Source organism: Lepidochelys kempii, chromosome 10 (assembly GCF_965140285.1).
Source record: "Lepidochelys kempii isolate rLepKem1 chromosome 10, rLepKem1.hap1, whole genome shotgun sequence".
NCBI lineage: Eukaryota > Metazoa > Chordata > Testudines > Cheloniidae > Lepidochelys > Lepidochelys kempii.
In genome coordinates this window covers 64,801,331-64,827,628 of record NC_136389.1, presented here as the reverse complement: position 1 = coordinate 64,827,628, position 26,298 = coordinate 64,801,331, and the positions used below count along the sequence as shown (strand labels likewise).

Sequence of the window (26,298 nt, the reverse complement as noted above, 5' to 3'; positions counted from 1 at the left end):
TGGGCAGCACAGCATTATTTAGAAAAGCTGGACGAGCACAAGTCCATGGGGCCGGATGCGCTGCATCCGAGAGTGCTAAAGGAGTTGGCGGATGTGATTGCAGAACCATTGGCCATTATCTTTGAAAACTCATAGCGATCGGGGGAGGTCCCGGACGACTGGAAAAAGGCTAATGTAGTGCCCATCTTCAAAAAAGGGAAGAAGGAGGATCTGGGGAACTACAGGCCAGTCAGCCTCACCTCAGTGCCTGGAAAAATCATGGAGCAGGTCCTCAAGGAATCAATTCTGAAGCACTTAGAGGAGAGGAAAGTGATCAGGAACAGTCAGCATGGATTCACCAAGGGCAAGTCATGCCTGACTAATCTAATTGCCTTCTATGATGAGATAACTGGCTCTGTGGATGAGGGGAAAGTAGTGGATGTGTTATTCCTTGACTTTAGCAAAGCTTTTGACATGGTGTCCCACAGTATTCTTGCCAGCAAGTTAAAGAAGTATGGGCAGGATGAATGGACTATAAGGTGGAGAGAAAGCTGGCTAGATTGTCGGGCTCAACGGGTAGTGATCAATGGCTCCATGTCTAGTTGGCAGCCGGTATCAAGCGGAGTGCCCCAAGGGTCGGTCCTGGGGCCAGTTTTGTTCAATATCTTCATTAATGATCTGGAGGATGGCGTGGATTGCACCCTCAGCAAGTTTGCAGATGACACTAAACTGGGAGGAGAGGTAGATATTCTGGAGGGTAGGGATAGGATAGAGAGGGACCTAGACAAATTGGAGGATTGGGCCAAAAGAAATCTGATGAGGTTCAACAAGGACAAGTGCAGAGTCCTGCACTTAGGACAGAAGAATCCCATGCACCGCTACAGACTAGGGACTGAGTGGCTAGGCAGCAGTTCTGCAGAAAAGGACCTAGGGGTTACAGTGGACAAGAAGCTGGATATGAGTCAACAGTGTGCCCTTGTTGCCAAAATAGCCAATGGCATAAGTAGGGGCATTGCCAGCAGATCGAGGGACGTGATCGTTCCCCTCTTTTCGACATTGTTGAGGCCTCATCTGGAGTACTGTTTCCAGTTTTGGGCCCCACACTACAAGAAGGATGTGGAAAAATTGGAAAGTATCCAGCGGAGGGCAACAAAAATGATTAGGGGACTGGAACACATGACTTATGAGGAGAGGCTGAGGGAACTGGGATTGTTTAGTCTGCGAAAGAGAAGAATGAGGGGGGATTTGATAGCTGCTTTCAACTACCTGAATGGGGGTTCCAAAGAGGATGGATCTAGACTGTTCTCAGTGGTAGCAGATGACAGAACGAGGAGTAATGGTCTCAAGTTGCAGTGGGGGAGGTTTAGGTTGAATATTAGGAAAAACTTTTTCACTAGGAGAGTGGTGAAGCACTGGAATGCGTTACCTAGGGAGGTGGTGGAATCTCCTTCCTTTGAGGTTTTTAAGATCAGGCTTGACAAAGCCCTGGCTGGGATGATTCAGTTGGGCATTGGTCCTGCTTTGAGTAGGGGGTTGGACTAGATGACCTCCTGAGGTCCCTTCCAACCCTGATATTCTATGATTCTAAGTCAAAGCAAAGACTCTCATGGATGTCAGTGAATTTTGGATCAGGCCCTTCATGAATGAATGAATGACTGCCTGTTTCAGAGACACGACCTTATAATGGTTTGCTACAAACTTTAGAGGCAGTTTAGTTTGTCTACTTCTAAATTTTAAGCTACAGCTTATGTTGTGTTTCAGGTTTCTCTTTAGGCTGATTAATTTCATTAGATCACTCTTGATGCATCTGAGCATGGGCAGTGGGGGATTCCCAGTGTGGATGGGGGCTATGGAAACATCCATGCAGTCAGGATAATACAGCTCTGTAGGGCTGATGTGGAGTGAGAATGTTATGTGTCCCACCAATCCACTCACTTCCCACCCTGTCCTAGTTCCTGAGTGGTTCCCGAGATCTGTGGAGAGAACTCCACATTGTCTGGGAAGGAAGAGATGCTGCTGTGGAAGCTCTACTGAGTTATGTGTAATTCCTGCACATCAGTGGCCTGCCAGGCAAAGGCCTAAATCAAAGCAGCTGCTTTCCTTGTAGACACTAGGTTTGATGAAATAATGGGGATTCTCTCAGATGGAATGAGAAGGGGCTGGTTCAGACTCAACAGAATGCTCCCAGTCAAAAAATCCATCGCAAATGCTATTGACTGGATGCTATCATGCTTACTCCTATTGAGTAGCACCTGGCTTCAAAAGCAGCCCCAGTAAAACAAAGGCAACCCAAGCTTTTGGAACAGAGACCCTGGGGGCAAAAGGGAGGTTCGCCTTCCTCTGAAGCATGGGGCACAGGTCATTTATTGGTTTAAACTCGAGTAAATAGCTCAAGATTTGAGGACATGAGTAATTCAGTCAGAGGGTCTGGGACTATTGGAGGAGTGGGCAGGTGAGCTTCTGTGGCCTTCAGTGTGCCGGAGGACAGACAAAATGATCTTGATGATTTGTTCAGGCCTTAAAGACGATGAGTCTATGACGCTGCTCAGTGTGGGTAAGGGTGACACAACAGGCCCTTAATTCGAACTGGAGCAGTTTGTGGATGTTTTGCAAATACTTGAGTATCAAATCAATTTGACTGGAGTTAAGCACTTTAACAGTCATACAGCCGCAAAACCAGACTGCATGATAAGGCTCAAGAACTTTATTTAATATTTAATTTATGGGTGTCCCACCCACTGGAATATTTGAGGCACCATTTTTATAACTCAAATTCTAAATCCAAACAACCGATGCTTCATAAATACTCCACAGACAGCCGTTGGTTTGTTTGTGATATTCTTTGAATATTACTGAGTACTGAATAGCTTCACAAGTATTGTGACTGTTTCATCAGGAGTTGAAAAAAAAGCCCCGATTTTTTGTATTTTGTAAGTAAGATTCAATCAGCTATAATATTAGGTATCAGTAAATAGCTAATATAAAGCCATAAAAACTAGATGGCACTCATAGTTAAAGCTAAAACAAAATCCTTAATTTACCAGTTTGCTTAAATATTGGAAAAATCACTGAAAGATTAGTGACCTAAAATAATTTATATTGGTTGCAAGGGTAAAGTGGAAACACTCAAGTGTCTGGTCTCCTCTTGATTCTACCAAAAAGTTCTTTTTTTTTTTTCCTCACATGAGCTTTCCATTTCCTTGTTTTTCTGGGTGTAAACTTGAGTTTTATGGTATACTTTTCAGTATGATATAAGGGGAATTAGCAATCCAATTGTAATGGAATTATACAGCTAACTTCCAAAATGGATCTGTAAATGTTATGTTATTTTGGGTTATTGAAACACCTAATTTAAATGAAGGAATTTTGTATACATAGCTGTATTAGATTAGAAGGAAAACGGGAACTGATGTGCTTAGATAATAAAACACATTTAAAATGAAAATTTTGTCTCATGGAATTATTTGTGTGTTGAAACTGAATATAGTGTTGATTAATAATTTTGTATCTTGTTCATCCTTGCCCTTCTATAGCCTAACCAGTATAATGAAGTAAATAAAATCCATACCTCCAGATCTCCTGAGATATTGGCCCCTGCAAGAATGCCAGTAGCTGCTGGGAAAAAAATGGCAAAGACCGAGAAAAATCCTTCACCTCTGAAAACTGGTCCAAAATTTTCTGCAAATATTGAGGCTGCAAATACAAATGAAAATGAAACATATCACCAAGACTTGATTCTGAAGTTACATGATGAAGTAGATAAATGAACTAGCCTTTCACCTCTGGAAGACTGGGTTCCAATCCATTTTAGCTCATAAGTGAGGTGAATTTGATCATCTCACTTTAGTTCCCTTCAGTGCATGTTTCTCCAGATCACAGAACTACAGCTCAGTATTGAAATAACAGGCGTGTTCCAGGTTCAGATTAAAATAGACAAAACTGTGTCGCGCACACATAAACGGCTCAAACCGCTACTGCCAGTGTGTCAGCTTCAGAGGCATTCACAGGTTCAAAAGTAAAAACGGACTAAACCCAGTCACCCAGAAATATATTTAAAAAAAAAAACTGGGTTCCCTTAGTTTACATGCTCATTTATATTTGGATAAAACAGCCTGATCTTGTAGAATTTATCAATGAGAATTTTGCAGAACTAAAGGCTGCAGGACTTGGCCAAAAATATTAATTTATTTTATATTATTTGGTCATAGCAACACTTGCCTTGGTAATTAAAAAAGCCTTTGGCCTTCTTTTCGTTGCTGGTCGGAATGACTGTCCCAATGAAGAAATTTGCAATGGCAATAAGAAGAATGACTAGAAGAATTACTTGAGCCTGTTAACAGAGACAAAAGCGTTTTACTAGTGGACTCTTTTTTGTTTTGAATATGGTGGTAATTACGTATGTAGTGGTATTTATGTATTATTTACGATGTATTTCATATTTCTGCAATATTAGAACACACTCAGACACTGCTTGGGCAGATGATTCAGTAATCAAGATGACTAAATAGAAAAAGTGCCTTAAGTTCTATGTCCATAACAAATATTTTGTAACAAGGAATGGACATGAAATATAGAAAGTTATGACTACAGCTTTATATTGTAGTTTGCTTCCTTTACAAGAAAAGGAAAAATGAAACAGCTGATGGATAAATATTTAGATTAAGATATTTTGCATTGTTTGTTTAGTTTCAGGACGTTGTTACATAATGGGTTATAATATCTAATTGACCACTCTTACAAGTTGCTCTAAATTCCCCTCACAGCAGAACATAAAGATAAGGTTGCTATTCTGGATCTGATTTTGACAGGTACATTCCAGTCTCTTAGCTGTAACATTTCCTTTATTTTATGGGTGTTTTCCCATTAATAGATGTGACTGAGATTTTTAACATTTGAACAGTAGACAGGAAGGCATGAATCATTAGAGGGTAATGAATGGATAGCAGTATAACAACTCACTTTGGGGCCAGTATTCTACACAGAGTAGTATGGCTAGACTGTGTATTCTTTTTATTATTGTTATTTCTATAGAGCTATAAAAAAAATAAAAGGGGCATCTACCCAAGGCTGTAGATGATCCTGCCATAAATTACAAAAACAAGTAAAATTAAACCGCCGGCAGAACACCAAATTCCTCTTCCCCCACAAATTTCGGTGTGAGGAAAAGAGGGAGCCTGCGGCCTAACTCTGTTTCCACTGACATCAATAGCTAACTCCCATTGACTTGAAAGGGAGGTGGGAAGCTAATGTTGAGTGCTTTTGAAATTCCCACCTGTCATATGTAGATCTCTACCCCCAAACACTTGTTTTATGCTTATATAACACATTTTGCAGTGTAATAATACTTATTTATACATAACTTTTAAAGCTTACCTTTGCTTCCCATTCCATCCCAGCCACAGAAATGCCTAAAAGAACAACTACAGTAATGGAGCCTATTATTCTGATGTCATTGGATTCATCCACCATCAATGCACCACTGCTCTGGAAAGGGTAAGAACACAGTTTTTATGATCAGATGGAGAGATCAGACAACCAGTTAAGGCAGAATGGAATGAGTAAATTAACTTATACAGTTTCACGGGTTAATGATTTCCTGCACTAGCTGGGCCTTAGTAGTTGAGATTACTGGTTGACTAATTAGGAGCCTATTCCCTTTAGTAATTTTGAAGCTCTTGTAGCATTGTATAAAACACTTCTGATATAAGTTAGAAGTGATGGAAAATCTTATTAAGTAGGATTCGTGGTCCATTTAGAGAGATCTAAATAAGAACCAAAGACTGAAGCTCTTAGAAAAATTGACAGAATTCCCTGGTTTAACCACATGCAACAAATATACTTTCATATTTACCTTAAGAAGCTCTACAACAGTTTCAGCAAATCCAACTACATACATGGCTACTGCTACAGCATTGGCAAAGGCAAAGATAAGTCCGATTGATCCTCCAAATTCAGGTCCTAAACTTCTTGAGATAAGATAGTAAGCACCACCTGCCAAGAGGAGAGACTGTTGCTTTAACATAATTCAGCTATTGCCAGATCTTGCTCAGCTTATTTATGTGAGCAATACCACTGGGAGTTTTGTTTTTTGCTTGAGGATTTGCCCTGTTAATGGAAGGAGCAAATTTGTGTGTGGATGGGCCCAGGAAACTGTTTGCAAAAATTCAGCTTTCAGAATTTACTGTAGAATTAAATACTAAGTATTGAAAATGACTAGCTATTGGAATCATTAATATCTTTTTAGCATGTATTATTTGGAATGCAAACCAGCCACTAATGGTATATAATTAAAACAAGGATGCTATAGAGAAAAGATCACCGCTGAAAGGATTTTTCCTTACCTGGGTCCTCCCGTTGTCAGTGTAAAAATTCATTCGCCAAGATACAAACATGCACAATACAGTCCTTAAATAGTTCATAGAGTTAAGCTATAAAGTCTTTAAAGTTTTTGCATTTCTACATAGGCGGAACCTCACTCAATCAATTAAATAATTCCTCCTATCATAATGAACCATAGTGTTTAATGTCAGAATGTTTTAAAATCAGCTCTGCTGAAGAGACATGTTGTTGTTTGGAGTTAACTCAGTAAAACAGATCACCCAAAACTTTTATATTTTGGTTTTTCTTTGCTTTACCATACTGGGCTAACACCATTACAATCCCTCCATTTTATTCTAAATCAGCTCTGCAGATTTCCATATTTTCCATATAGTAATATTTACGTACCTCCTCTTACTACTCCATTCGTACAAATGGCAGACATTGAGATACCTGTTAATGTTGTTACTACCACACTCAGCATAATAACCACGATTCCAAGACCTGAAAAATCCCAAAAAGAGTATATTTAACCTAAATACCTGCTCAGCACTTGAATCCTATAGTTAGAAATCACCATCATCCACTGTGGGGAAAACACCTGGTGTACCTTCAAGACCCTGAAATGCACTAAACTTTTAGATACAAGTTTCATGAAGTACCTGAAATGTACTAGACTGTAGTATTGCACCAAGAGTAATCACTTATGTTCCAAGAAGCACCTGAAATGTAAAAGGATTTTATAAGGAAATGTACAGGAAGTGATAAAAGTTAATGTATCCATCAATCTGCATCAGTCTTTAAGCTAAAGGAATGAGGCTCATAATATTCACTCTCTCCAAGGAAATGGAACCTGAAATGCTCTGAATAAGAATGATCTATTAAAAGAATAAGAACAAAAGAACTCCAGGACAAAGTGGAATCCATTCCTCCTCCAGTCTCATACAGGAACAGCTGAAACGTACTTTACAAATTGAAGTGAAACTGGGATTTATTAAAATGACAACTCAAACATTCCAAAATTGTGGATAGTGTTGGCTAGATGTATTACCTGCTGGTTCTTCTGGGGTCTAGGTGTCCAGTTTGGTTTATCCTTAGTAGTGGTGTTATTTTAGGGAATATGACCTCTGGTTTCTCTCATAAGAATATAATTAAACCTTTTTTGAGTCTTGAGAACATAAGAAACCCTAAAGATTTTACCTCCACGGACAAACCCATTAGTTGCTATTGCAGAAGTTGACAACCCAGTAATTGAGGTTACTGTGGTGGCAAGAAGAATTATGACAACTCCAAGACCTGTCAGTAATGAAAAGATAAAATATTTTATTTGTGATCCATATTCCATATTGTCTTTAAATTAAACTTTCAAACTAGAATCAGAGCTCTGAACTGAAATGATAGTTTGTAGACCACTTCTGGTCTATGGAGCAATTCCAGCTGGTCCATGTAGCTACTTCTATCACAATAGCAAAGCATCCACCAGTCTTCAAGCAGTGATGTTTTCTGACAGAAGTAGCCCAGTCACGGACTCTCCTATGATTTCCAGAGACTTTCTTGAAACTAATAAAAATAATAATAAAAAAGCAACTTTCTGCCTGGGTGCCTCATGTCTTTCTTTGATCCACCCCTTTAATACTACAAAAATTAAGCAACCAAGCAATGTTATAATGTCTTTTTCTCTTGTGTAGATGGTTGGAATAAACATGCTATAAGCATTTTAGAGAACCATATTTCAGTCATGGGGTTAAAACATGGATCTTGAACAAGTTCTTATATAGGGAAAAACAAAAAAAAAAGTTTAATTGGTTTCCGTTTTACTCAGCTTTGGTTCTCATATTGCGCCCATCACCATGGTATCTGACCAGCTGATTGACCACAATAATAGTACAGAAATATGCACTTTTGTCAGGTGTCTGCTATACATTTAGCCTTGATCAGCAGTTCTCAAACTGTGGGTCAGGATCCTAAAGTGGGTCGTGACCAATGTTCCCTCTAATTTTTGACAGGCCGTGTGCGCAAAAAATTTCTTCTGTGCAAATTTTTGTGCGCGCGGTGTTTCGCCGTGTGCGTGGGGTTTAGGATCTGTGTGCATGCGCACAGCTTAGAGGGAACAGTGTTTGGGACTCCGTTTTTAATGGTGTCACCAAGGCTGGCTTAGACTTGCTGGGACCCGGGCTGGGGCCCGAGGCCGAAGCCTGAGGACTTCAGCCCTGGGCAGCAGGGCTCAGGTTACAGGCCCCGTCTCTGGGGCTGACGCCCTTGGAAAGGGTTGGGTTGGAATTAGGAGGGGATATGGCTCTGAGAGAATCTTCATTTTAACGAGAGGACCAGAAAAGGTAAACTTTGAGAGCCATTTGTTTAACTAAAATTCAACATACTGTGGAATTACATGTAACTAATCAAAATACCTGGAGTTTTATTTTAGTAAAAGGTGAACCTCAAAAGGTTCTGAGGTTCTTTACAGTTCAGATAGGTTTGCGTGTTTTTCTGGACCTTGTCCATACAGTGCAGGTTCTCTTCATTCGGCAAAATTGGACTAGAAAGCCCATGAGAATAGGGCTTCTTCTGAGGTTTTCCTTCCAAACTACTTTCCTACTTCTAGTCAGGCAAGAAATATTATAACAGCTTTTCTCTTATTTTCTTGCTTGTATTTCCTGTGGCGTATTGGAAACTGATTAAAAATGACAAACTTTCACTTTAAGTGTGAGGAATTCCTTGCTCCTGCTTGCAGGCTTGGGGGCTCTGAAGGAAGTCATATGATCTGGATTATCTGAGTCAGTAGGGGACAGCCAGGCTGGAAGGAACCATCTTAAAGCCATGTGGGTTGAGCTGTGCCTTGCTGCCTTTGGGAGCAGCCTATATTCTCTCTGTCTTGGGTTCTTGTGTGTTATCATTCTGAATTTTAAGGAATAAGATAGTATTAAGTTGCAACCTTCCAGCAAGAGTATTTCTGTTTTCATCTAATTTCTCTGTGTGAAATCTTAATTGTATCCGAACTACTTCACGCGTCCCTACTTCAGCATTTCCTGCCTCAGTAATTCTATTGCTCCCATTAGGTATGTGCATTTTCACTTTAAAATGGAAGGCTAAACTTAGCCTATAGCCATAAATATTGGCCACGGCTTGTCAGAACCGAAACATGGACACTGTAACTAGCAAACCATTAGAGGTACTACAAAGTATGGACTTATCTGCCCCAGTTCTACTTGCTGGCTTCATTTCAGATTAGATGGCTGACTTCATTTCATATTGGATTATTATAGATATCGAATACCCAAACCAATGTTCTTTGTTTCTAAAATGATAGCCATGTTATCACAGCACTTTAAGGCAGAGCAACATCATGCAGGAGATATAAGTGATATATAGCATGAGGTTAGATATTTTAAATGGTAAATCACACTTATACTATTGACTTGTGAGTTTTAATTTTAACCAAGGATGCACCTATTTGGTATATGCTTCTGTATACAAAGTCAGTTCCTGGGGCCACATCCTATCATAGTCTGCGCACACAAATCCCACTGAATCCAATGGGTATTTTTCACCCTGGTGAATGGCAGGCCACAATCTGACTTTTAAATAAACTGTTAACTCATTAAATTGAATAATTCAGACACATCACTCTCAAAATAGATTGAATGTTTTCCCTGTAATTTGTATAAAGTACCTTCCAGAGCTTTTCAATTACATTTTGATAACATACTTTATCAAAACAAATGTGCTAAATAGGGCTATATATTCTGCTCATTAGACAAGTGATGTGTCTGTTTGGACAGAATTTGTTACCAATCCAGAAAAAAGGAAACATTCAATAGGCACAGTGCAAGGGATAAATGAGCTAGGCAAAACAAAACACTATGAATATTATTTATTTCATTATTATATGGTAACATTTGGGGCAAAATTTTCTAATGGCCTAAACTTGGCCCCTTTTCTCACCTCTGCCTAACTATCAGGTTTGGGGGAGCTGTAAAATGACAGGTGCAAATTAACAGGATGGTTTTGGAAATGTAACCCTCTCAGTAGAAGATTTAACTCCTCTTTTCATAGTTGATAAGTTCTTATGATTAGAGAACCTTGTCTCAACCTTTTTCCTCTTTAACAGCTTGTACCCAAGACAACTTAGCAAGAAAAAGGTTTGCTCTCTTCGTCCTTCTAATGATTGGGATATAAATGGGGCCCAGATGGTAGCTTCACTGACTCATTTAACTTCCATGTTAGCAGCAGTGCCCAGTGAAATCCCCAAGCCATGTTAGTGATGAGCTACATCTCTACTTTCCTTAATAGCTTTTCTTGCGACATAATGCCCATTGCTTATAGGATATTCAGAAAATGCATTGGGAGATTATTCAAACTACCTGCTTTATGTACAAGACATGTAATTTAAATAAAACAACAACAAAGCAATAAACAGTAAGAAGGGAGGGTTTGATTATTAGTGAATTAGAATTGTAAAATTAAATGTGAAACTATGGCCATTGTAACTGCTGTTGTGAAAAGGAATGATAAGATCTGATTAAAGTTTATATTGAAACCCAGACATATGGATGTTAAGTAAATTGCATTAAAATGAATTACTCTTGCCTATGGCTATTCTCACACCTCAAAACAAAGTAATGCTTCTTGATGATCTCAATAAGTTACTAAACTGCCCTTAAAAAACTAATTTTGCGTGAAACCCTGGAGCAAAGTCTTGGCAATGTTAAGATGCAGAGTTTTCATGGCAAAGCATACACTTATGTGTGCCCCGTGGCTGCAAACCCTCATTTGGTATGCATCATAAAATCAGCAAGCACCCTTTTGTCAGAGACAGGCACAGTACTGGAGCCAAATGTGAAACACTGTAAAAATATGCAGAGTTCTTCCATTTTCTTTCAGGAACTTTCTTGCCTTTTCAACCTTACGTCTAAGTAAGTTTATGTTTTTTTCTTTTTTCAGAAGACCTGTTACACACAGGTTTCCTAATTGCAAATTCAGGGCTCCATCTAGCAGTCCTCACGCAAGCAAAGCTTCCGTGATGCCAATGGAAGTGTTGCCTAAGATGAGATTTCAGCCCTTGAAAAGTCTTGAGGGGGTGCTTGAAGCTGAGGTTTTGTTTCAGCCCAGAGATCCATCCACGTTTGGATTCTGAATCACCCCAGAGATCAGGCATGGTCAGACCCCAGATCCAAAGTTTGGGTTCAAGTTCCTCTCGAATACCAATTTATATTGAGATAAAACTAGTAGAACAACCACTGCAAATACCTGCTATTGATGATTTGGAGACTGTGGATTATTGCTGTCATTATTTATATTCTATTAGTGCCCATGGGCCTCGATCAAGGCCCCATTGTTCTAAGCACTGTGCAAACACAGAACAAAAAGAGAGACTTGTCCTGAAGAGCTTACTCATATAAAGTAAATCTGTGCATGGTCTGCTCCAGAAACTGAAAGTGACAGAGAAGGAGAGAGACTTGGTTGTGTGGGTTCATCACAAGATGACTATGAGCCACCAGTATGATGTGGCTATGAAAAAGGCAAATGCAATCCTAGGAAGTATTAGGAGAAGCATTTCCAATAGAGCTAGAGAAGTATTAATGCCATTGTACAAGGCACGGGTAATATTTCACATCAGGTCTTATGTACAGTTCTGGTCGCCCATGTTCAGGAAAGATGCATTTAAACTGGAACAGGTACAGAGAAGAGCTACTAGGACTATGGAGAATGGAGGGCCTGTCTTTTGAGAGCAGACTGGAAGTGCTTGGCTTGTTTAGCTTAGCAGAGAGAAGGCTGAGAGGAGATTACGATTGTTCTCTATAAATACATTAGGAAGTAAATACCAGGGAGGGTAAAAAGTTATTTAAGCTAAAAAGGCACAAGAACATATGGAATAAATTGGCCATGAGCCAGCGCAGGCTGAAAATTAGAAGAAGCGGGTGGTGTTCTGGTACAGCCTCCCAATAGAAGCTCTGGGGGGCAAACAACTTGAGTACAGTTGTATGACAGGGCTGCTTATGATGATGGGGGGCAGGGCTCAACAGCCCTGGGGCTCATTTCTGGTTGATGTCTTATGTTCCGAAAGGTCTTTCTTCAGGGTGTCAGCTGGCCCCCGGCAGGGGCCAGGAAGGGATTTCTTCTCCCACCTCAATATATTCTGGGAGGGCTTTTTTTAACTACTTCTTCTGAAGCATCAGGGATGGCCATGGCTGGAGATGACATAGGATGGTGTGGGCCTGGTCTTTGAGGTGGCATCAAGCCTTCTCTCTCTCAGCCGCTTGGCTTGCTGGTTCTTGTTCACATGCTCAGGGTCTAACTGATCGCCATATGTGGAGTCGGGAAGGAATTGGCCTTCCTCTGCAGCGTGTGGGTGTAGGTCACTTGCCAGGATTATATGGGTATATCTCAATCATTTCCCTGGCATTATTGCAGGGGCCTCAGGCACTGCTGCACCTGGGTCCCCTCCTATTCTCTTGCCTGTGCACATAATAGTCTAGTCTCCCATGGGCTGCAATACTTTGGTCTCATTTTAGTTGTTCCGTTGTTGAATTTAGTGTCCTGTTGCTAGGTGGTGTTAGTGGCCTGTGATGCACAGGAGATCAGACTAAATGATCTGATGATCCCTTCCGGCCTTAAACTCTGTGATGCTATGATTTTACATTCCTGAATAAAAGCCTAATACTGCAAGATGCTGAAGACCCTGTGAGGTGGTGAGCACAATAATCTCCCATTGACTTCAGTGGGAGTTAGGGAACTCAGTCCCATGCAGGACTGAGTCCTCAGGGTCCAACTCTTACTGAAGTTGGTGAGTCATTACATTAAATTCAGTGGGAGTTGGACAGGATGCAGACACAATGAAAATAAAAGGTCCTCCTGCACCACAAAATATACTTTGTTAATGTATCTGAAAAGCTTAGTCAAGTTTTAATAAGATATTTCCTGGTGCCACTAGTAACTGTTTCTGTATTGTAATTAAAAATAGTGTGTGTGTGATAGTTTGGGTTCATGGATTAGCAAAGTATGAAGTAGAAAGGTCAACTGTGCATGAGTATACATATTATAAATTGGTTTCAGTCATGAAGTTGAGAACCGTTACTGGTTCTAAATACAAATTTCACCAAAGATGGGGGTTGTAATATGTTTGTGTGTATAGTTGACACATACATCCCTCTAAGCTGTAATTTGGCTGGGGGTCTTAAAAATTCCAGTAGCTCTTATACCCTAGCAAACACTTAGAAGACCAAAGTTAGTGCAACATGCAAACTCACATTTCAGATTAAATATTAATTGTGATCATGTGTAGTTTCTACCCTTATTCTTTATGCTGTTGAAAATTATATTGAAAAAATACATACCAATTCCAGCTTGACCTACAATCCAGGACAGTCGAATGAAAAGCATCACACCCCAGATATTCAACATGCATCTCACCTAAGTTTTAAACAAACGATCTTACATCATTATAAAATTACAAACAGTATTATGAAACTTGATAAGGTGCATTGCGGAAAGTGAGTAGGCTTTTTAAAAGCAGCAAACAACCCCCTGTTTTTTAAGGGATTTTATCATTGTTGATATATTAATTTTTGTAATATACAGATAATTTTCTGGTAGGAAGGTTTAGGTTTCTCTCACCAGCACACCTTTCACCCATCCAAACTTCACAAATCCCCCTTTGCTTTCTTCTTCCTTGTTGGCTGTTGCTTCATCTCCTGGAGTGCCATCTCCATTAGTAACTCTCTCGATTGAACCGGGGTTCACTGCTATGTTCTAAAATATCACAAAATATATATATACATATATTCTGTACAGTTGATTAAACAATATACCAAGCAGATGACAACTGGCTGCATAAGGAACACATGAAAAATAGGGATCCAAAATAAAAGTGTATTTTGCTTTTTTTTTTTTTTTTGGAAGAGAATGTTATCCTCTTACACTAAATAGTAGCTGAACTACTCAAGATATAATCAAAATGAGTAAGTGTATCATAATCTGGACTTAAATCCTGTCTATGTGTGTATGGGTAAGCGTTAATGGTAGACATCATATATGCCATATTTATATGTTTGTATACCACATAGCACACTGAGGTCCTGACCTGGTTGGCCTCTAAATGCTACTGCAATGTAAATTATTGCTGTTAATAATAATAATAATAAAATATATTTATATAACATAAGAAGTATTGCTGTCTACAGAAACTAGAATTTGCTGAATACTACTTGGCAAATAAGTTATTGTATGAATTTCACCATTTTTCATCAGATAATACAGTCACCAAATATATCTTTGCAGAATTTGACCAACTCTGTAGCTTAAGTACTTTTTAGTGAGAATGTTATTTGATGAATAGTAGCAAAAATGCATCAGATAATACACTAAATGAAAAATCTGTTCTACTGTTTAACTAGCTCTAATAGAAGTATAAGCATACAGGGTCAAGTACTGGCATGCTGGTGCCATAACCACATGCCAAATGCAGAGTTCATGTGTACTCACATCCTGGCTTTGAAAAACCTCCTCCCTACACACACAGGAATGGCTGAACCAACATCCCAAAGTTTTGGGAAAGTTCAGATCTGGATGCAGAGTTAGATCTGTCCCTCTAATGGGACAACAAAAAACCTCAGTGTCCCTCCCCTTAGCTTTTGAGAAAGTTCAGCTCCAGGTCTGCAGCTTGCAGTTTAGATAGGAATAAGTTGTGTTAGAGGATTGCACCTTGCAGCCATTGGTGGGTCAGGGAGTACCTGTGGACTTACACAGAGACCATGTCCCTGACCTCTATATTATGCCTCATTGCTCGGTTTCATCATATGAAGTTTCTGGGAGAATCCGCATAAGGGCAGACAACATACAGTTGCAGGTTAGGCCCTGTGTGAAGAAAGATACATAGCCCGTTGGGGTGAGTGAGAGGGTCAGAGAGATGGAGGAAGCTGGTAGTTCAGGGAACTCAGTGCTTTTCAGGACTTGGTGGGGTGTGAGGACATTTCCAGAGAGAGTAACTATGCAAAGGGGAGGGGTAACATACTAGGGCATAGACATAGCTGGGTTCCCAATTAATGTGTCAAGTTGTGTGCATGTAGGAGATAGGGAATCTCCATTTATTTCTTCCTCATCCTTCTATGTCCTAATAAGGAGGAGAGGATGGAAGATGATAAAATACAGGTAGGATATGACGAGAAACAGTCAAAAGAAAAAAAGTCCCATTCAATTACATCATGTAAAGGCAAACAGCTAAAAAGTAACAAGTTTTTAAAGTGTTTGTATACCAGTGCTAGAAGTCTAAATAATAAAATGGGTGAACTAGAGTGTCTTGTATTAAATGAGGCTATTGATATAATAGGCATCACAGAAACTTGGTAGAATGAGGATAATCAATGGGACAGAGTAATACCAGGGTACAAAATATATCAGAAGGACAGAACAGGTCGTGCTGGTGGGGAGTAGCACTATATGTGAAAGAAAGCATAGAATCAAATGTAGTAAAAATCTTAAATGAACCAAACTACCATTGAATCTCTATGGATAGTAATTCCATGCTTGAATAATAAGAATATAGCAGTAGGGAATATATTACAGACCACCTGACGAGGATGATGATAGTGACTGTGAATGCTCAGGGAGATTAGAGAGGCTATTAAAATAAAAAACTCAATAATAATGGGGGATTATTTCAACTATTTCCGTATTGACTGGGTACATATCACCTCAGAAAGGGATGCAGAGATAAAGTTTCTTGACACTTTAAATGACTGCTTCTTGGAGCAGATAGTCCTGAAGTCCACAAGAGGAGAGGCATTTCTTGATTTAGTCCTAAGTGGAGCACAGGATCAGGTCCAAGAGGTGAATATAGCTGGACCACTTGGTAATAGTGACCATAATATAATTAAATTTAACATCCCTGTGGTGGGGGAAACACCACAGCGGCCCAACACTATAGCATTTAATTTTGGAAAGGGGAACTAGACAAAAATTAGGTTAGTTAAACAGAAATTAAAAGGTACAGCACCAAAAGTAAAATCCCTGCAAACTGTATGGAAACTTTTTAAAAACACCATAATCGAGGCTCAACTTAAATGTATACCCCAAATTAAAAAATATAGTAAGAGAAACAAAAAAGAGCCACTGTGGCTAAACAACAAAGTAAAAGAAGCAGTGAGATGCAAAAAGGCATCCTTTAAAAAGTGGAAGTTAAATCCTAATGAGGAAAATAGAAAGGAGCATAAACTCTGGAAAATGAAATGTAAAAATATAATTAGGAATGCCAAAAAAAGAATTTGAAGAACAGCTAGCCAAAGACACAAAAAGTAATAGCAGGTTTTTGTTTTTTTAAAGTACGTCAGAAGCAGGAAGCCTGCTAAACAACCAGTGAGGCCACTGGACGATCAAGATGCTAAAGGAGCACTCAAGGGTGATAAGGCATCTGGCATTGGCCACTGTCGGAAGACAGGATACTGGGCTAGATGGACCTTTGGTCTGATCCAGTATGGCCATTCTTATGTTCTTAAGAAGGCCATCGGGGTGAAGAAATCATGGTCCCTTGCTAGGAAGGAGAAAAGCAGGGGAAGGTGTCAGAAAATGGGGCTTTTTGCCACTCTGTTGGCGGATGTCTAGGGTGGGTTCCCACCAACACTCGCCTTGCTTATTGTCAGCTGGCATGTGCATGCCCAACCAGAATTTGGCCCGTAGCATACACATATATGTATTAATGTAGAAATATATAATGTATAAGATTTTACTGTATGTGTAATTAAAACTGTGAAGTACCTGCTTTAATGTGATAACACTATAGAAACATACTTCATTACAACAGTAACAGCAACAATCATTATCACACATCTTACAAAATCAGGAACAACTACTTTCAATGACCCTCATACAACATTAAGAGTACCATAAAGCAGAAGCATCTCTTCTTATGAAAGACAATGTATTCCAGGGGATAAGGCTACCCGTGTGGGACATAGGAGAACTAGATTCTATTTCTGGATCTGCCATTCACTCAATGTGTGATACTGAGCAAAGCCAAAATTTTCAGAAGTGGACTCTAATTTTGGCCACTTCAGTTTTTAAGAGTCCATCTTGAGAGATATGGTCCCTTATTTTCAAAGGTGCTGAGCACCCATAACACCAAGTCAATCGGAATTAAGTATGCTTGTTGTGTAGAAAATATGGGCTTAGTTCTGACCTCAGATACACAAACAGTTGATAGCTTTGCTGCATACATACCTGCATATCAGACCTGATGTTTTATATTCTCCTTCTGGTACTACCTACCACCTTATCTGATGAAGACCAATGCTGAACTTCTTTGGAGAGAATTTATCTTCTTAAGAGCATCTGTGGGTGGGCTTTTCAAAACTACCCATGTGATTTAGGAGCACAAATCCCATTGTGCTCCTATGTCACTTAGGTGCTTTTGAAAATCCCAACCAAGATGATAGCGGCTACATTCACTCAAAATACAGTCAATTGTTAAGTAAAGGCCAGGAGGATTAGCAGCCATAATACTGTCACATGAATTTTTGTTTATTGCACATTCATGGGATCAAGTCCTCAAAGACAAAAAATAAAAGGTTCACTCATTGCCACTTCAAACTAGTTGTTCCTTACATACTTCAAATTAATTTGTGCTTTCACATTCCATTACCGTAAATTATGGTCCTAAACTTGCCATGGTGCATTTTAAATTGGAGTGCTTTAGGGAATGATTATTTATTTACCAAATGGCTTTACCTGGGCAATTCATGCATTAAGGGTAAGGAGTAAAGGTGACAGAACATTTCAAGAAGTCACCCAAATCAAAAGTTATTGCTGTTTTAAACATTTTCCCGTCTTCATTTCAGAACATTTCAGCTTTAGTATCTTGTGTGGCTAGTAACGATGAACTCATCCAATCTACATAATAAGTGTGGAGAACAGCCAAGGAGATGAAGAAAGGTTAAATTTATTTTTTATGGTGGGGTAACTGTTAGACCCAAGCAATTCTCACCAACTACCAGCTGTGAAATAGTTCTTACAAAATATATCTTTAACTATAATTGGCATTTTGGAGCTTAATACAAGCTAAAAATGACACATCTTGTTAAAAGATTACACACATTTGACTCCAGTAGTGAAGGAGCTGGATCTCAGATGTTCCTTTTAGCCTGCTTAAATTCTGGCATCAGAAAAATTATACATTTAAAAAAATGTATTAAACATGAATGTTTTATCTTCTGATGTTAAACCAGCATCAAAGCACAATGGAAAGGCTTATGTGGGACTCAGACAGTTGGAGTCACAAATTATGTCGCTTCTTGCCTCCAGCAATGGGCTCAGACAGGCCAGTTATGTTTGACAACTTTGTTTGGTTTGTTGTTTGAATCTAGTTTTCTCTTACTGAGATGTGCTTACCTCTATGTGAACTGCACTGAGAAAAAAGGGGTATAGTATTTAATGTACCAGCCAGGTATGACATATACTGCATCAAACACTAGCAATGGTGCAGGTTTACAGGGCTTTATATGGTAAATTGTGTGGGGTTTGCATAAATGGTCATACAAATCACGAGCCCAGGCTTAATGTATTTAGTAAGGCCACCATCCTTCCTCAAACCGTCAAATGCACAGCTAGGACTTCAAGTGGAACTCACACCACTCAGTGTGACACTCTGTTTCCCTCTAGTGTAGGCTGGGCCACATATGGAGGTTGATGAGCCTACTACGGCTGTGTCTAGCAGGAGTAACACCAGGGTGTGCATAATGCAGAATTCTTCCTCCCACTTGTGGATGATCAGCCATGGAAGCTAGTTTGCCATGGGTGCTACTTCATCCTTCAAAACCCCCATTAGGTGTTTTTAAGCAATAGGTTGACTCACGTAATAAGTTCCTGCTACACTGTGGTTTGCAGGGAGCTACCACAGGGCGGGCTCCACTGCTTGTGAGGATGGATGGGCATACCTTGGGCAAGCTCTTTAAGTCCTACCTCCCTCTTGCACAGTATAATAGCAACATGTTTGTGGGGCGGAGGGCAGAACTAAAGTCAATAGCAAAACTCCCATTGATTTAACTGGGAGTTAGAGCAGGCCCATTGTGTAATTTAGAGTCATTATAATGCTAACTGAAAAAGTCCCATTGAAATCAAGTCCTTGCTTGTTTTCACAAACTGCATGGGGAATGGTTGAGTTATTTCTACCATAGAAGCAGTTGGTGCATATGCTAACACAAAGCACTAACCAATGTACTCCAGGGAACAACCCACCCTGGCAGGGGGCGAAGTTTGATATTCTGATAGGTCTTCTCCATCACTAATTTCTAATTTTCAAAAGTGACTAGTGATTTTAGTTTGCCCCAGTTTTGGGGGGCCCAAATTGAGACACCATGAAGTAGGCTGCTATTCAGAAAGTGCTCTGAAAATACCACCCTCTGAAAATCACACACCTTTAAGAGGTCTCAAATAGACACTGCAAAACTTAGACTCTCCTGCCCCCAATCACTAGTAATTTTTGCAATTCTTGGCCTAAGTTCATCTGCACAGGAACTAATTTTCATAATCATTCTGCTAGTGCAAATTGTAATCTAAAGGATTAATGGGCAACCTGCAGCCCATCAGGCTAATCCGCTGGCAGGCCACAAGACAGTATTTACATTGACTGTCCACAGGCATGGCCTCCCGCAGCTCCCAGTGGCTGCGGTTCACCGTTCCCGGCCAATGGAAGTGGTGGCCAGCACGTCCCTGCAGCCCGCACTGCTTCCCACAGCTCCCATTGGCCAGGAAGGCGAACTGTGGCCACTGGAAGCTGCAGGCAGCCATGCCTGCGGACGGTCAATGTAAACACTGTCTTGTGGCCCGCCAGTGGATTACCCTGATGGGATGCATGTGGGCCGCAGGTTGTCCACCACTGGTCTAAAGCTTTTACATGGAGTTGTTCCACATAAAGGGAATGAAATGTGATTATTTCACTAATAATCAATTATTATAACAATTCCATAATACCCCATGTGCACTAAAAACACTGTGACAATTAAAATTACTGTGCTTGCATAGTGCTTACTATCCTAACCTATCGTGCAATTACATCTAATTTATTTATATTTCTAAATACCAGAATTGCCTTCTCGATGTTCTTATCCTGTGTTCTTCAATGTTTCAGGTTAAGATCTCAGAACACTTTACAAACATTGATAACTTAGACCTCACAGCACTTGCTTCAAGTCCAGTTAAATATTAATATACCCATTTTACAGATGGGGTAATTAAGACCAAGGGAACTTGTGACTTGCTTATGTCATACAGTGAATAGAGGAAGAGCCAGGATTACAGCCCAGAAATCCCAACTGCTAGTGCTGTGTGTCAACAACTAGAATATGCCTCCTTCTCCCCTGGTAGTCATGACCTGCAAAACCTTATGTTAAATAAGTAATGTTATGAAGCTTCTGAAATGAGCCAGACAGTTCTTGCTTTGACCTTCGCTCACTAAAAAACCCTCAAAGGACAAAAAACTAAACAGCTAAAGTTCAGCTACATTCTGTAAACAAAAACAGATACCCAAACTGAAAAGCTGTCCAGCAGCAAACCCCAGACTGAATTAGGTTACAATGTTCAAGACTTAAGCCCCGGACACCAGGGTTTCATTGTGCTACTTCACATGCACCAGTGTCATTCATTTATATAATACAAGAAACTTATCTGAACAAGGAAGGCCAGATTCCTCACTGCCTTGTTCTTTGAGTTTTCACTTGTACATCTGCAAAGTGAGTAGCTACCAAATTGGAATTTTCCAGTCATTTACACCAGGTGTTTTATACCCACTTGGCATTCATGTTGCGTAGCTGTAAGTGACCACACAAGGGACCTGATTCTCATTTATGTTAAGGCCACTTTGCACAGCTCAGGCAGAGGCCTTATTGTAAATGGGAGTCTCTATGTGGGAGATGGGGGGGAAAATCAGGCCCTGATTTTCAAATGGTTAACTTTAGGCTTGATTTCAGTACTTCTGATTGATCCTTCCTAGGATGGGTGAACCTCAAGAGGTTTGGAGGTTGAACTGCATTTGAACCAGCATCCAAAAGTCTAATGCTTATCCAAATTATTCAGACCTCACAAATATGCAAAACTGAGTTGGAAATGTAATGAGAGCAGGCTTGCTCTGGAGACTTCTGCTTCCACATTTGGCCAGAAATAGAAAAGAAACCATTTTTTTCTTACTGTATTTTGGCACTTCTAGTCCCAGCTGGAAGCTAGACATGAATCCCTTTCTCCTGCCTCTTCCCTAAGACACATCTGAACAGTTTAGAATTTCAGGGGGAAAATGGTTTGACTTCAACTCTAAAAAAGGGGTGAAGGTTACATCTCAGCAATGCTTTTTATAGCGAACTTGTCAGCATGGTTTTGGGGGTAAGAGGGATTCTCATTTTATTCAAATTAGTTGAACCATCCCTAATAATTTATTCCAGTAGGTTTTCAATTACTTTGTTTAACTGTTGCAAAGAAGAACTATATAGAGGGCTTGATCTAGTAGTCTTTGTCAACCCAAAACTCTCAGTGAAGTTGTGTTTTACACCTACTCTTTGCTCACTTTATACATGTGTCACTACAGAGCAAGGCAGTGCAGAATCAGGCCCCCAGCAGTCCATTAAGGTTTTTTTTATAGAAATGAATTACGTTAGTGCACATGAAGTAGCACAGACATTCGTGAAACCCTGCTATTCAGAGGGTTGGTTTTGACCATTACAATCTGAGACTCGCTGTTATAAACTTTTCAAATACATTTAAGGAGAGTTTTGGGTGTGCAGGGAAGGGAGGATCAGACCTAGATAATGCATTTCTGGTTAATCGTTTTGGGAAAAGTAGGTGTGAAGGGCAACAGAAATGAGGATTATGATGACAAAGGGCCTGTTTCTTGTTAATTAATATCAATTTACCAGAAGTGGCTGTGCAGATAAAGTGGAACATGCATGGAGTGACTGCTGGAGGGGAAGTTCTGTTCATTAGACCTATCAGTCTTGTGAGTCAGTGGTAAACTCTCCCATTCAATCAGTTAATCAAAACTAGGGCCACAATCCCCTTAGAAAGGAGCGGGGAAATAACCCCAACTCTAGAAAATCATTAAAAGCAGTTTAGGTATCTCATTTGTCGAGAGCAGCTGTACTCTGTGGTTCTAACTAGTTTTCTGTAAGTCTGTCTTGCCTCTATGCTTCCATAGTCCCATCACCATAGTATATGAGTGAATTCTAAACAACTCTTTTGCATTGGGCAGTAAAAAAGGATTTCACCAAATGACTTCTGAATAAATGGTTGATAGACGATCACTGAAGTGGTGCCTCTCAGAACCTCCCAAAAATCATTGTTACAATAAACAATGAGGGCCAAAGTCATCACTAGCCTGAATCCATTGATGTCAGTGGGGTAACCAGTACCCTAAGGATGAATTTGTCCCCGAGAATTGTCTGTTAACATATACCTCTTTAAAGCAAATACTTTCAGAACCAACACACATTCTTTTGTGTTTGAAGCTCATCTTAAATGGCATCTTGTCACCTTGTCTTACAATTTGGTAGCTTTTGTTCATAGCACAAATGGGTAAAGCTTTGTATTTCTGACTAGTTGATAATGGTATTTATTCTACATTATAAAACTTTAATACAACAGTTATTAACAGATTATTGCATGAACACAACAAACTAATCAATAGAACTCTGGTTATGATCAGGTGTTAGGCTAGAATAGACAGTTTCATATTTGATTTAGGTTAAATTATGTCTTAAATTGCTACTTCTACACATTTAACTGTAAGTCAAACATAAAATAAATCCTGTGGCTTTATAGCTGTAGACAAGAAATAGGCATATGTTCCTACTGATTGAGTACATTCATTATTTTCAATCAGATACAAACCTGTTTAACAAAGATCTTTGCTCCTAGCAGAATACAGAACAGAAAACATCCTGCAGGTACAAGTCTAAATAAGGGAAGTATTTAGTTATACTTCTTCTCTTGCACAGGGTTCACAAGATAAGGGGCTGGATATGTTAATAAACAAAATTAGCCTGCAAATGTAATGGAAAATGTATCATTCCTTGCAACTTACCTTTGCCAGTTGTTCATGAATTTCTAACAAGCTTGGTCTGTTCATTTTGGCCCCACTGATGCTGCCAGTGTTTCGATAATAATCAATGTTAGGAACTGCATCCACTGTGTTATGGCCAAAGGTTTTTAGATAATATGTGTTACTATGAGTATCATAGGGATGTAAATTTCCATCCGATTTAACGGTATCCCCATTTTGAATAAAATTTTCATATAATGCTCTATTTCCAGGCCTGTGACTGATCCTGTGTCTGCCATGTGCTTCTTCAGTAAATGATGTTTCTTCATAATGTGGAGGATCGGCATCCTCTTGGGGTGTTGCATTATTGTCATGGCTTTCGTTAATTACATTAACTTGAAACCTATTTGGACTTGGGTCCAAGAATACATTTGGAGAATTATTCATTGACATCTTCAATGATGTTATGTGCTTAGGTCACCAATCTTTCTATTCTGTAGTTGGAGATAGTGTTGCGTTATCTGCAATAAGACAGTAATGCTGTTGCATTTGAAAGATCTTGGTTCTTAATCTAGCAAAGTTCAATGGAGACTTTCTTGAAGTGTTCACTCCTAAGTATTCTTCTTAAGGTTGTCCTGCATGACTCTGTCATCAAAAGCACAAGTAAAACTTTTATATATTTAATTAACTTACACAGTAATGTAAGTCTTCCATGATTTCTTAAAAAACCCAGTGAGATAGCAGCCTTATAACATTTTACAAACAGGGCCTGATCCAAAGTCTGAGTCAATGTGATATCAATGGGAGTCTTACTATTTATCTCAGTGGGCTTCGATCAGGCCCTAAATAGGCTAACACTATACATAAAAGTAACTTGCCTGAGTATATTATCTTTTCAGGGACTAAACATAGTACTTCTCTGAATAATGTACAGCCCAATGGTTCATATTGTGTTCAAATAACTAAAGCAAAATGACAATTATTCATTACTGAAATATATATTAGCAATAGTTTTAGACAATACAAGATTCAAAGAATAATTTTACAAATCTGATCTTGCATTCCTTGTGTCCCCAAATACCCATTTAAGACCATTTTAAATAAATAGTGGCAGATGGTTAGAACTAAATGTGTGAGGGATTCAGAACTGCCCCCTCCCCCGCAAAGGAAAACAAGGGCATATATATAAAGCTCAATCCTGCAAATGGTTAAATTTTCAGGATTGGGTCCAAGGAGAACAAGCTGTCAAGTTAGATGACTGAAATGGCATGTATTACTAATTATTTGTGATCTACTAAATCCTGTGCCAGACCAATATGAGGCTTGAAATAATGCATATATTGATAACTACTTTCAGAAACTAAAGAAATGTAATTTTACAACCCTGTGTATCATAGAATCATAGACTTTAAGGTCAGAAGGGACCATTGTGATCATCTAGTCTGACCTCCTGCACAATGCAGGCCACAGAATCTCACCCACCCACTCCTGTAACAAACCCCTAACCTATGTCTGAACTACTGAAGTCATCAAATTGTGATTTAAAGACTTCAAGGTGCAGATAATCCTTCAGCAAGTGACCCGTGCCCCACGCTTCATAGGAAGGCGAAAAACCCCCAGGGCCTCTGCAAATCTTCCCTGGAGGAAAATTCCTTCCCGACCCCAAATATGGCGATCAGCTAAACCCTGAGCATGTGGGCAAGACTCACCAGGCAGACACCCAGGAAAGAATTCTCTGTAGTAACTCAGTTCCCACCCCATCTAACATCCCATCACAGGTCATTGGGCATAGCTACCGCTAATAGTTGAAGATCAATTAATTGCCAAAATTAGGCTATCCCATCCTGTAGAACAATCCAGTAAAAGTCTAATCCTGTCTCTGTTGATCTCATGCTGGGTCTTGGGCCCTTTTGAAAATATATCTGATAGCAGGAAATTTTGGGGAAAAAACATGCAATATTATAAAAGGATTATACCAACTGAACATTGGGTAAATAAATAAACCCATTAGAAGAATGAACTGGGAATTGAAAGACAAATTAACCATATATATTGATAGATCTACATATGCCTACCTATATAAAATATCTAATAATCACACAGGGGAATTATAACTTGAAGAGCCCCTTAACCAAATACAATCAAAGCTCATTCTGAGACTTAGCTATAGCACTTGAATGTAAATCAGATCCTGATTCCGTGACTCCCATCTACCCTCTCTCTCTCTGTGTATATAGAATATTCTGCTGTAAACTCTCGTCACAACAAAATTTCTTTATAACCCTCCAAAGATATTGTTTTTTCAAAGCAAGCTGTTCTTTCCGGCTTAATGTTTTGTGAACTCCACCAGAAACAAGAAGCTCCTTCTTTCAGCTTCTTTGTTTGGTACTATTTTTTCTTGGTCACCTCTGATCCATATTACATTTGTTATGTTATTGATTGGTAATCTCTGACCATAGACTGTATGCTTTTCCCATTAGCATAAAAATCTTTAATATAAAAAGAGTGCACAGAAATGAAATATTTTCTTACATAAGGGCCAGATCCTTATCCTACTAAAGTCAATAGCAGTGTTGCTGCTGACTTCAGTAAAAACCAGATTTGGTCCTAATTCTGTGCTTGTAGACTCTGGGTGAAATCCTGGCCCTTTGAAGTCAATGGGAATTTTGCCATTGGCTTCAGTGGGCCCATAATTTCACCTTCCAAGTTTACTTTTACGGTAAGTGTTTCTGCCACCAGGAAAATAAAAGTCTCTTACCTTTCTGCTGCCTTTGCAAATAATGATTTGTTTTTTGCAGTAGATTTCCAGAGGTCTGTTAGATGCTGTTATTCGCCATTAAATTTAGTATTATTAGTATTCTTGCACTATGCATAAATTAACAAGCTTACGCTGTTCAGTAGTTTAACTTACCTCTCAGTCCCATGCTCTAGTGAAGGGCAATCAGCCTCTTATGTACTTCTGTATATAGACCGTCCTTCTCACTTATGCA

At 39.4% G+C, this 26,298-nt stretch overlaps 1 protein-coding gene across 6 annotated transcripts in view; it reads right to left on the bottom strand.

The window, feature by feature from the left end:
- Positions 1-26,298, bottom strand: part of SLC12A1 (solute carrier family 12 member 1) — a 67,596-nt gene extending 41,298 nt beyond the window's left edge. For 2 of the 6 annotated variants that reach the window (XM_073303909.2, XM_073303914.2), the window contains exons 1-10: positions 26,067-26,237; positions 23,351-23,953; positions 13,912-14,046; positions 13,632-13,707; positions 7,498-7,593; positions 6,706-6,801; positions 5,831-5,970; positions 5,353-5,463; positions 4,198-4,309; positions 3,548-3,672 (exon numbers count right to left, since the gene is read on the bottom strand). In XM_073303909.2, coding sequence (XP_073160010.1) covers positions 3,548-3,672; positions 4,198-4,309; positions 5,353-5,463; positions 5,831-5,970; positions 6,706-6,801; positions 7,498-7,593; positions 13,632-13,707; positions 13,912-14,046; positions 23,351-23,761 — 1,302 coding nt within the window. In that variant the 5' untranslated portion in view covers positions 23,762-23,953; positions 26,067-26,237. Of the gene's footprint in view, positions 1-3,547; positions 3,673-4,197; positions 4,310-5,352; positions 5,464-5,830; positions 5,971-6,705; positions 6,802-7,497; positions 7,594-13,631; positions 13,708-13,911; positions 14,047-23,350; positions 23,954-26,066 lie in introns of all 6 variants that reach the window. The other 4 variants (XM_073303910.2, XM_073303912.2, XM_073303911.2 and 1 more) reach the window with 4 other exon arrangements.